The 12403-nt window shown below is 40.4% G+C and overlaps 1 protein-coding gene across 1 annotated transcript in view; it reads left to right on the top strand.

The window, feature by feature from the left end:
- The window catches only part of ush2a (Usher syndrome 2A (autosomal recessive, mild)), a 158288-nt gene that overhangs the window by 58208 nt on the left and 87677 nt on the right, over positions 1 to 12403 (top strand). Inside the window, exons 30-38 of the mRNA XM_078085091.1 lie at positions 1832 to 1962; positions 5896 to 6022; positions 6543 to 6644; positions 7140 to 7328; positions 8278 to 8408; positions 8508 to 8781; positions 9210 to 9434; positions 10098 to 10178; positions 11875 to 12063. Coding sequence (XP_077941217.1) covers positions 1832 to 1962; positions 5896 to 6022; positions 6543 to 6644; positions 7140 to 7328; positions 8278 to 8408; positions 8508 to 8781; positions 9210 to 9434; positions 10098 to 10178; positions 11875 to 12063 — 1449 coding nt within the window. The remainder of the gene's footprint in view (positions 1 to 1831; positions 1963 to 5895; positions 6023 to 6542; positions 6645 to 7139; positions 7329 to 8277; positions 8409 to 8507; positions 8782 to 9209; positions 9435 to 10097; positions 10179 to 11874; positions 12064 to 12403) is intronic.

The raw sequence follows: 12403 nt of genomic DNA, 5'->3' as shown, positions 1-12403 counted from the left end.
AAATAGCAGATGCCCGCTTGATGTAGAGAATGCAAGTTCAATGTAAAGAGCATCTCGTCTGGTTTTTGCTCTACACTACCACCATATTTCCATTTAGACTTGTGGTCTTGGGCACTATTGGTAATCAATGCATATGTTCACTGCCAAAGGGGACCATTATAAGAAGACAATTCTACATTCAAAGGGTTTATGTTACTCACATCACTCTAGAGAACGAAATGCAAATCCTGTTTTCAGATTATTCATGGTTTACAATAATCACTGGATTATTAAAATGTTTTTGATGATTTAATGATGCACATTTAGGGATGTCCAGTTGCAAAGGGTGTAGCAGATAGTAATGTCCTGGAGAAGTCAAACTGGATGATATCTCTGTATGTTTAATGTGTCTGTTCAGATTAGGCCAAGTAATGACTCAGAGAAAGAGTATGATGAGTAATTTACTTCATGCAGTGTGTTAGTCTCACATCTTTCACTCTCCTGGGGAGACTTTGGGTTCCCTCTTTTTACGTTTATTACAGAACACATTCTTCTAATTTGCAGATGATTACATTTTTGTCAGAAAGGATGAGTGAAATTACAGATGACCACGGTGAACTTCTCATTCCCGTCTGACTGCCTCTTTAGACCCTGATATACAGTATTTGATGTGCATCCATTGGCGTTGACATCCACACATTATTTGGGATCAGTCCTCATCTCCATCACCAAGGAAGAACGTTATGCTCATTAAATCCACATAACCGTTGCTAGGACTGTTGTCAGAAAGTACTGTGACTCTGCTTGTAGTAAAGCCTGATTGGAAATTATTTTAGTGGAATCTTTGTAAACCAGCACATATAGAACATCTACAAATTGTAAACCTATGGGAAGTCACTGTTTTGCCACATGTCCACTACTAATATACCGTAAGCATTGATCCAGATACAAATAAACAACCCAGAAATGGCTTTTTTTAATTGTAAAAAGTGGGAGCTCTGAAGTGGATAATCTGTATTCATCTGGAGTTTTCCTTGTAACTGTTTGACTTCCCTCCATGTTAAGTGATTTCACACACTAATTATTTTTGCAAACACCGGCTTCTGATGAACCTTGGACTGCCTCTATTCAACTCTTCACATCTTCCCACACTTCCCCTTCCCTTCAGAGACAGACGAAGCTGAGGAAATGCACAAGTAAAACGCATGCCCGCTGTCGCTATGTGGATCTAGTAGTGGATTAAGATCCCATCTCTGATCCAAAGTAACACAACCAGACAGCACGCTGGATGAATTTTGGTGTGTGTGTTAAAAAGAAAGCCAGATGTTTCCCACATTGCTGAGGCTTTGATTCACTGCATTAGCAAACGTGGCAGGACAGATGTGATGGAATGAGATTAAACAACTGAATTTGCTCCGTTAATATTGTTTTTCCAGCTCTCAAATCTTGTGTCCTACCAGTTGGTGGTTGGGGTTTTATATTCAATTCATTTATTTGTAAAGCCCCAATTCGCAATTTACAAAGAGGGTTTTACAGTCTATAGACATGCTGGCACAGGAAAAACTTGCCAAGAAAAACACATAAGCTTTAATGTATTTGGGAATAGCATAATGTGCGTTATATGACTTGTATAGAACTGTGTTGTATTGTGCTGTGTTGTAACTTTACATGTACAGTATACCTTGTTTTTAAACCCTTAACCTTACGCATCCACTTCATATGGATTTGAACAAATTCAGAAATAATGGATGGAACAAGTCTTTTAAATTATCCATATATTGAAAGTTACCGAAAAAATGTCCATATACCAAAGTAATAAAAAACATTATTTTGCTCTCTCTCATTTTTTTAGGTGTTGAGTTGAGTTTCAGAACTCATTCCCCGAATGGCCTGCTGCTCTGTGCCTTTTCTCCAGGAAATCAGGAAGAGTTCCTGGCCATTCAGTTGAAAAACGGACAGCCCTACTTTTTGTTTGATCCACAGGTATGTTCTTTTTCTGCACACTAGGAAAAAAAGTATGGATATTGCGAGACCGATGATCTTGACACATGCAACTTTGCTTTTTAAGATCAATTTGTAATTAACAAAGAATCGGAGGGTTAGGAAGATGTCAAGACCAACCAAAGTTACAATTTTGTTTCAAAAGTAGGAGGAGAAATGATATAAGTACGTGTTTCATTGAGTAAACACACCTGTCAGACAGAAGGATATTGTAAAATGCTTTTTTGCGCGTGCCGCTATGCTTGGTGTGAAGTTACGCCATTTTGTCTCATTCAGCTTTTTTATCTACCGCCCTTCATTTCTTTTGTCTCTTATTTCATTACTTCTTTCTGCTCACTTTACTTACTTGCTCCACTCCCCGTGTCTTTTAGTCTTTTTTATTCTGATCCACCTCTTGTCTTTTTTTTTTCTTTGCCCCAGTCTCAGTCTCTCTGTCTCTCTTCCATTTTCTCTCACTTGCTCCCATCTAATAAAATGTGATCTGTAGCCCCTCATTGGTTTCTGTCAGACAGAGGGGAAAAAACTTTGAAAGTGTGTCAACGTTTGAATTGGACTGCAATTAACTCATTCCCTGCAGTCACCACGCGTGAATACCAATTGCAAGCTAATTAAGCTTTGCACACACACTCACACACACGGACATGGACACACACACAGCCCTGTTTCCCTTATCCATCCATACAGACACATGTAGGGGGGTTAAAGAGTCAACGACTTAGATGATGAAAGTGATGATGGGAGATGATTACACACACTTCCATGAGGCCACCAACTAATTACACAGTCAAACAAACACACACTTACACTTTCCTTCCTCATCACTATCCAATACTCGTTATCAAAAAGCCCTCATCGAAATGTAACCATGGGAGGAATCTGCGTGTCCCGAGGAGTGCAAGTCAATGGATAGATCCTTGTTGACTTGCAAAGTTAATGTGTGTGTAAGTGTAAGTATGTCTTCTCCAACTGGGTTGATTCCTTTGTTTAGACTATTTTGGCATAATTAACAGTGGGAGTGGTGTCACGGCTTATTAGTGTTTCCCTAGATACATATAGCCGGGCCCATTACTTCCCCCTATTAGCCTGTTGAGCTAGCCTTAATGGGATTACCAGTGCAGGGGGGCTAATTTAGCATGACACAGGAAAGTGATATGCTCATAAATATGTGTACTTGTGAGTCGCCACGCACGCACACAATATAAAGCACGTGACAGTCAGAAATAATACTTGTCAAGCATAGAGGAGATGGACCAAAGTGTTATTGCTGCACTGTCACAAACTATTTAACACACATGCTGAAACACACACACTCTTGGTGCAGGTGAGTAGTGGCTGTGTCACTATACAGATGTATCTGTCACTACTGGGAACTACAGTGTGTCTCGAGCTGAAATACTACACATGTAACTCTTATTACAGACCCTGGGTTAGCTGTCACTGTCTGTTAAACACTTTGGCTAGTACACGGATAAACAGAATTATATTTTATTGTACCAGCCATGCATCTTGGTTCTCTCTTAGGTGACACTGGAGGCTCTTAGTGAAATCTGGAAACTGTTTCATTTTACAGTCTTCCAGCCTTTTGGGAAGAACATATTGTAATCTTCAACAGCAGATGCTCAACATGTATTCTCAAAATTGGTAATGAAGCAGAGCCTGCACATTTGCTGTAGTACAACCCAAGGGATTCCTTGCCTGCTTATGAAAACACAAACACACATACACGCACACCCGCGCGCGCATCTTCAGTACTTTTGTTCTCTTCAGTTTTTTTCTTCCATTCACCGAGCAAAGAAATGTAGAATACTAATACATGAGCACAAGCACCCATTTTGTCTTTTTATTTAGATTTTAAATTTAAACAAGATGACTGCCGGTCACCTGTTAAATTCTGGAGGAGTTAAATACGGCGTCTTTGACTTCCACAAATAAACTCCTCTCCCATCCACTGCCGCAACATAATACACATGCGGCTGAGCGCTGGATAATCCAACTAAGCTGCATTGTTTTGAATGTGCCTGAACACTCTGCTGTGAAGCTCACACGAGCTCAGTTTGTTGTCTGCCAGAATGAATGCTCTTTCGCTCATTTAGTCAAAGCCTGATGGACATATTTGCTTATCAAATGATCAGACATAACCAGGGTCAGGAAAATGCATTGATTTCTGTAAAAAAAACGTTACGTCTCATTTCCTTTATTGTAAACACGGACCGATGTTACCTAATGTGGTGGATATTCGCCCCCAAAGGCCCATTCACAGCATGGAAAAGCCCTGGCACAGTGCGGCACACACATAGATATGCTGCCAGTCTTTTGATAGCTGCCAAGTATTGCTGGGAAGACCGTAGGGTTGGCACTTGGATAAGTACCATTTGTTGGTGTACCTTATTCTCTTTCATCCTTCCAGTATCACATGCTGCGTGTTGAAGCCATCGGGAATTGTGGCCTTGTCGCTCATCAGCTGACGCACACCTTAGTCGAGTGCGTCAGCACGACGACGAGTACTGAAGCAAGGCGTCTCATCCAGCGCGTAATGAGTGGCGTGGCTTTAGCTGAGGCTATATGTTGCATCGGCTTTTTGTTTGTCTGCAGTCATGGTTTAGATGTCTTGCTCCGGGGTTATTCGTTAGCCAGTTTCTCCCGGAAGGGATTCAAACGATCAGGTTTTTGTGTAAGCGTAAAAGAGAGCGAGTGATAGAGAGACTCCCTCCAAGTTGTCTTGTTAAGTAGAGCTGTCTAGCGTCGGTAGTAAAGATGTCAGGCGCTGATATACTCTGGCATTCATACATTTATTGATCTCATCATTAAATCTTCATCACTGAGTGTGTGACTGTGTGTGGATATATGTTATCATTGTGTTTGTGTAAGTGTACCCAGTACTCTTGTTTTACTACATTACTCTTTGCCCACTTGCTAAAAGCTGATCACAACAATGATGTCATACTTAATAGGTGGCAAAAAGCCCTGTAACAACACTTTGGTGATTATATGTGCATGTTGGTGTCCCTTTGAGGGGGATTGTGTACAACGTGTGTCATCGATTCTTTATCTTCTTTACACAACGGAAGAAAAAATAAGTGGTCATTTGAAATGTTACATCTAAGGGTGTTCGATTGCACTGTGACATGAAAAATGGTTTCTTTGAGACAGAGCTAATAGATTTACTCATTTCACTTATTTACTACAGCTTATTACTTTAAAACATATAGTTGCGAGACCTACGGTCAGGGGATTTCTTGACGACTCTATTGAGGGAGATGTTAGTGATGGCCCTGATTAAGATTTTACCATGTTGAATCTAATTGGTCAAGTGTACTGTAGATGCAGCGCTCTCCAAGGTATTGAAACAGAGCAACAGGTACAGTTTGTCTTGCTTACTTTTCGTGGTGGTAAACAAAACCTTTCCTCCTTATTCCATTTTCAGTCCATATTCCAGAGTACAAATCTTGTGATCATGAAATAAATTAAAATGTCCAGATTTCTGATAGTGCTTTGTTTTTTATGTCAATGCTCTCATCAATAAATCTGAGTTTGATGTTGAAACAGCAGCTTGATGTTGTTGTTGTTGTTATATGGTCCTTCTTTGCTGTCATTATGATGCTGCTCCAATGGTGACGCAAAATTAAGATGTGCAACTTTGTCTACCACGGTTATCACTCACACTAAGCAGGCACATGAGTTATTCTAAAATGTGTATCATGCGTATTACAAATAGACTAGTAAGAGGAGTTCTATGAAATATCAGACATTCTCTCCCCCACATATGGCAGAAAATAGCATGATCCTTTGTTTCATAATCACATTTTCCTCTCACAGTTGAATCGGGCTCTAGATTGAATCATCATATAGTGGATGAGTTGGGGTCACCCCTAATAAACTTGCTTGTGATGTGGGATTATACGTCTGTGTGTGTAGGGCTCAGCGGTGGCGGTGAGAGCACAGGGTGACGGAGGGCGCCGCTACGATGACGGACAATGGCACAGCATCATAGCAGCCAGGCGAGGGGCCGTGGGAACAATCGTTGTGAACAATCAATACCGAGGTAACTCTTCTCATATTCGAACTGACCACTGTGTGTATCTCCCTCAGTGTGTGCACGTATGAGTGTAAATGAGAGTGTTATTTTTTTCTCCATAAATTTGAGTATGTGCACCACTGCTTGGATATGACTAGCTTGTATATCACGTGTGTGTTTCTATTTAAGTAAATCCCCCAACTCTGCATGGAGGTATTAGCCAGGTTAATACCAGCAACTCTGTATCTGATGAATAAAAAAATGCTTCACATACCAACGCACTCGAAAACAAACATTCAATCCTCAATTGGACTCAAATCTTTTTTCAAATGACATTTTCCTTCTTTCAGAGTAAATCTGCACAGAGACTGCAGGATCATAACCCTCCCCCAGAGTGTGTCCTCTGACTCCACTCCTTTACCCTGTTATTACTTCCACTCTATTTTATTTTCCTTTCTTTCATATTAATCTATTTTTGTTCTCTAAATGCACTAATTTCTTTTTTATAACATCCTACCTCCGATACAACACAACCACTCTACAACAGGAAGTGCGTCAGCTTCCAGCGGCAGCATCATCATTGGAGAGAACACTGGGATTTTCATTGGAGGGCTGCCGGAAGACTTAACTTTGCTAAGGCAGGATTCAGGTTAGTCCCTTGTCACGCCCACTCTCTTTAGCTAATATTCAATGATAGTTTATCATTTTCTAACCTTTAAATATAAGTGTTGGACAGCTTAACATGCCTTGTATTTTTAATTGATTTTAACGTAGGTTGTCAATTCTCCTGTGAAATAAAAGTTATTTTTTATATTCATCTCCGTTCACTCTCGGGTAGGTTAGTGCTACAGCCCCGGCTTACATAGATATTTGATCTGCTCCTCAAGTATAATTTGGAAAGGGATATTAAACCTCCCGTGTGAGGTCCAGTCTAATTAGAAATAGATCTTACGAGCTTGCTGTCCATCTTCATAAAACTTGTCATCATTCACATAATCATCCAGTGATACTTGGTATCGCCCGGCCGTTTATAGGACAAGCACCGGGTGTCAATTTGCACTTGCAACTTGAACTTAAATTGTTTACTTAAGAAGCATGGAGTTCTTTTCTTTAGACAGGTATTCATTTGTTTCTGTCCCACCAGGTGATGCTCAGCTGGTGCGACAGTGTTTCTCTGGTTGCCTCAGAGACGTGAGTTTTAAGATGGCTGACGGCCCATCAGAGGAATGGAAACCTCTAGACTGGGAAAAAGCCACAAAGAAGGTGGCAGTGTATGAAAGCTGGGAGGGATGCCCCCTTCAAACTGTGCAAGGCGCCCATTTTCTTGGTCACGGTAGGATCCTTGTAAATGATATAGAGATGTGTGATGATGAGTTTTGGTTCATTTACTTGTTTCACTACTTATGTTACTACATACCACAGCAATGAGAGCTGCTAATCTCTGATGCTGGGGGGGGTTTACAGGTGGGCCGCTGAGCTACTGAGAAATGCTTAGATAATTATGCTTACATCATTTTGAGGTGTTATTTACAAACCCAGTTATTTGCATACCTAAATCTGCTGTGGAATTTAAATGAATAAAAAATGCATTCATTTCAAAAGCCATAATGTTACTGATGTGATTTGATATCACCAGGATAGACAAACAGGTTTTGTCAATGGTAGCTAGCCAACGTTTACATGGATGCAGTGACACAAAGTGGTCACAAGTTTAATTTAAATTTAAACGTGAGATAACCCGCCACCAGTAGAATCTCCAAAGTGTATGGTGAGGAAATATGACCCTGAATACATTACATGTATTGGGTAAGGTCAGGCAGCAGATTTTGGCTGCGATTATGAAAATTAACAATATGGGACAGATTATTTGCATTTCATGAAAAGCTGTGTTTAGATAAAACTTCTTGTGGATTTTCTGTTTCCCTCGTGCACTCTCAACACTGTATCTTAATAAGTTGCTTGCCCGCCGATGTTGCTCATAATGAGGTTGTTGTTTCATGTTGATAAATATGATGATGATAAGTTAATTGGTCTCTGTGTGAATGATCAGGTTCATCAGTCAATATTTCTTCCCTTATTACTTTGCAAAACAATCTGCTCATCGAACCTTTTACCTGTCTGTCACTTTTAAATGCATGAAAAACATCTTAACCATGTCACACATTCTAAATGGGACAGTTTGAAATAAAGGTGTACACAACAAAATAAGTTGTTTTCATTATTTAGCCCCTGCCTTATAATAAAATGGCATGTTGTTGGCAATTATTCTCCTCATCTTCAAGGTTTTTTGGAGATGGTCGGAGATGTCTTCAGTGGAGGAGAAGACTTTGACATTTATATGGATTTCAGAACAGACCAGCTCAATGCACTTTTACTCTTTACATACGGCACACAAACGGATGATTATATGTTGGTAAGGAGAACAGACACATTTAAGATTATAAATAAATACAAAAATAAAACTTGCATGACATTAGCTTGTTGTGTTTCTTTTGATGGTGTTGATTTATAGGTGGAGCTGGAAGCCGGCCTCCTGTCATTCGTACTCGCCGCCGAAGGTTACGTGACTGAACTCAGCATGTGGGTGGGGCTCAGTTACTGCGATGGAGACTGGAAACCGCTTTCACTGGCAAAACGCGGCTCGCTTATTTCCGCGGCAGTCAATGACTGGGCAGAGGAGACGAGGGGAGAGGCAGTGAGGCTAAGAGTTGATTCGCCGTTATACTTGGGAGGCGTGCCCATGGAGCTCACACACCCTGCTCTGGACAGCCGAAGTCACAAACACGGTGAGAATAATATCAGTGCTTTTACACTGTCTACGCTGCTTTATTCTTTAACTGGTTGTACTTCACACAGGCAATGGAGCTTAACTAGTAAAAAAAAAAAAAAATATTCTGTGGGGATAAGCAATAGGTACTTGCAGGTTTTGATTGACAGTTACAGGCCCAGTGGGCAGTATTACATGTACCAACCAGGCGCCAAAGTGGTCATACTGCTTGCAGTATCACATTCAACTTAAGTTTAAGTGGATGGCAAATTCAACCATGAAATGATTTTGGAGGATGATGGTGCTTATTTGCACAATTTAAAGTGAAAGTTTTTCAGAAAGATTTCTTTCTCACCCTCTCCTTCCCTTTCTCCACTTTTTTTTCACTTCTCCTCCTCTTCGTCTCGCTGTCATACTTTCTTTATCTCCTCCTTTCCTCCTTCACAGGTCTAGGAGGTTGCATAAGGGGTCTTCACATACGAAGTGATGAAACGAACCCTCCTGTCAGTCAAAGTGTTAATCTCTCTGTTGCCTCCCGCCGTTCTGTTAGAGTCTACTTAGACGGCTGTCCCACCGGTGAAAGCCATTACAACTGCAGAGGAAACGATTCAGTGTTGGTGTATAGTGGGAGGAAGACACAGGCCACAGATCATAGCCTACAGCCTTTCACTGGTAATGATGCACATTTACATGCACATTGTTTGCACGTACAGTAACCACGCACAGTCCTCACCTGAGAAGAAAGTATGGAACTCTGACACAATGTTAATACAATTATTGTTTTTAAGACATCACCGATAGACTCTTCTCCAACATCGAAACAAACAATATAAAGATTATGACATTAGATTATAATCCAGCCTATATTGAAACAGTCAAATAAAATGAGAACATTTGATCAAACAAGGACAGTTACAATTCAGAATGTTAAATGTATACATGCTTTTTTTCAGTTGTCTTTCCCTTGTGTATGTTGTACAAATTGTAAAGCCAGAGGAAGAGATTTGTGAAATGTGTCACGTTGAGCTATTCAAATCTGTGGGGAAATTACAGGAAAGTTCCCGTAAAAATAGCTAAATCAACAAAAATAGTTCTTAACAAATTGTCCAATGTATGAATATTCTTTGGCACAAGTGTATTTGATAACATTGTCTATTGTTAGGTAAATGTGACAATTAAGTTAATTGTGATTTCTATTTTGTGTGCAAATAGCTTTCAAATACGTTTATTTTAATGTAAGAAATCTGTTTCTCCCATGTTTCATGTGCATCCCAAACCCTTGCTCCTTTGTGCAAACACACTCACACACACACACACACACTTACACTTCTGTAGAGTACTTGTACAGGTTTGTTGCCGTGGCTGCAGGAGGTTGGGCAGCGGGACCTTGGCAGAGAGGGCGCAGCCGGGGCAAAGGTAAAACATATATCTTCCTTCAGCAGCAGATGTGTGCGCTTTTATGTATCATCAGACCAATATGTTCACAGCCAAATATGATCATATCATTACAGTAATATACACTCCCACTTATGTATTACATCATGCATCCGACTCAGCCAATTCATTGTGTGCAGTACACAAGCCCAATACACCTTGTTACAGTATCTGCAACTTTATCAGTGTTTCTTACTATCTAACCTGTGATTATTATAAGGCCTTAGCATGTGTGTTCTTCTATGTACTGTGTAATTTGCACGTTCACTAACAAATGTTTGATTTTAATTTGCTTCACTGCAACTGATACTTTTGGGTGTGTTCAACGAGGAGTAAATATTAGAGCTTTTGTTTAATCAACGGCTGTAAAACTGAGTACAATTTAGTTTTTAACAGAGATGTGCTCAATTCATTTAAATCCAATTCAATTTATTTAAATTTAATTTATTTAGCATAGCACTAAATCACATTCTCCTCAGAGGGCTTTACAATTGTCACACACACAAAATCTTAGTTCACTAAGACCAAAATGACCAGTTCTAATCAAGTCAACAGGGGCGGCCTTAGTAAGTATTCCCTCCTTTTGACTTTGTTCTGTAGTTTTTATCTTTGTTCCTAAGAGGTTGTGGATGTGAAGCCGTGCTTATGTTGGATAGTACATGAGACTTATCCCAAAGCCAGTTATATTGCATGTGCCAGACGGTATGAGGGATTGATAAAGCCTCTATAAAGGGCATCCCAGTAAAAGGCTGTTAACCCAGAATGGCCTGCGTGGTCCCCCGTGTAATATAAAGCTGCTCGTTAGTAGCGAACAATACACTGGTAGGTCTCACTATACCATGCTGTGACTACAGAGAGGAATGAGGGGAAGTGAGGAAGGAAGTGCTAAAAACATTAAGAACTGAAAGAAGAGGCTGGAGGATGAGGCCTGAGGTGAAAGGGGGGAAGCAAGAGGAAGACTACAGAAAGTGGTGGGAGGAGACAAGGAAAGATGAAACGTGTGAAAAATAGCTGAAGAAGGAAGATGAAACAGAGAGAAAAGCAAAGGGAGATGGAGGAATGGGTGGAAACAGAAAAGGAAAGTGGTTGTGAGGCTGTGAGACGAAGATCTGAACGGGGGGCAGGACCATTCTGAACTACCGAGGGTGTCGGAGAGAGAAAGAAGTGCCCCCAAGAAGGAGGGAAGCCGGTTGCTGTGAAATACAGCCCAGATTGAATGAATGAATGGCTGGCTGTATTAAATCAGTTCTCAAAAAGTTACTACTCTCATAAATACTATTTATGCTAATGGTGAGGTATGATTTACTGGCCCTATTAAAACACTGAGCGATGGGGGATGCTTTTACTTAACCTCACATGCTCTCGGCTTGTTGTTTTGCCTTTTCTTTTTCAATTTTTTCCCTTTCTGCTTTTATCGGATATATTCTTGTTTTAAATGTTTCTTTGTGTGGCCCACATTCTTTATTTGCGTCTTTTGTCTTTAATTATCTCACTTGCTTAATTATGTATTAAATATGCATTTAGCTGTAGTAGCTGGTTGTCTCGTTTATTTATTCTTCTGCTTGCAGTTTTGTATCTCTTTTCCTGTCTTGATCCACATTGTTTTGCACTCCACAGTCTCTTCCTCTTCATCTGGACTCATTTTTCTCTCCTGCGTTCTCTCCGTCTCTCTCTGCAGTGCCGAGGTCTGTACCACCTCCTAGCACAGTGCAAAGCTTGAATGGCTTCAGTGCCATGGTGAGCTGGGGGCCACCCACTGGGGACCTGAGAGGGCTGATTGACAGATATGAGTTGAAGGCCTACAATAGAGATCAGCCAGAGGAACCACCCATCAAAGCCATATACCTGGCTAATGGAAATTTAACAGGTACAACACATACAAACCCCTTGATAGTATAAAATGTCTTGACATGCAAACCGTATTAAACATTGTGTTGATGTACTGAAAAAGTGGTAAAATTACGTACAAGGAGGGTTAACTATTTTATTAAAAACAGAATTAACTGGATTTTGCTTGGTGAGAACTATGCACACATGCCAGCGGAACATGGATCACTTGTGCTGGAACTTAACCTGAAATTGTTGTCCTGTTAACTTACTAAAGAAACTAGAAAAAGGGAAGAAACCTCCTATTGAGACCTGCCTGTCGTCGCTTACAGAGCACACACTCACGCTGCCTTTTTCACTAGTCTTTCATATAAACATAT

This window comes from Gasterosteus aculeatus, chromosome 12 (genome assembly GCF_964276395.1).
Source record: "Gasterosteus aculeatus chromosome 12, fGasAcu3.hap1.1, whole genome shotgun sequence".
Classification (NCBI taxonomy): Eukaryota; Metazoa; Chordata; class Actinopteri; order Perciformes; family Gasterosteidae; genus Gasterosteus; species Gasterosteus aculeatus.
Note: the sequence above shows the minus strand (reverse complement) of the source record. Positions and strands in the feature narration are given on the sequence as shown.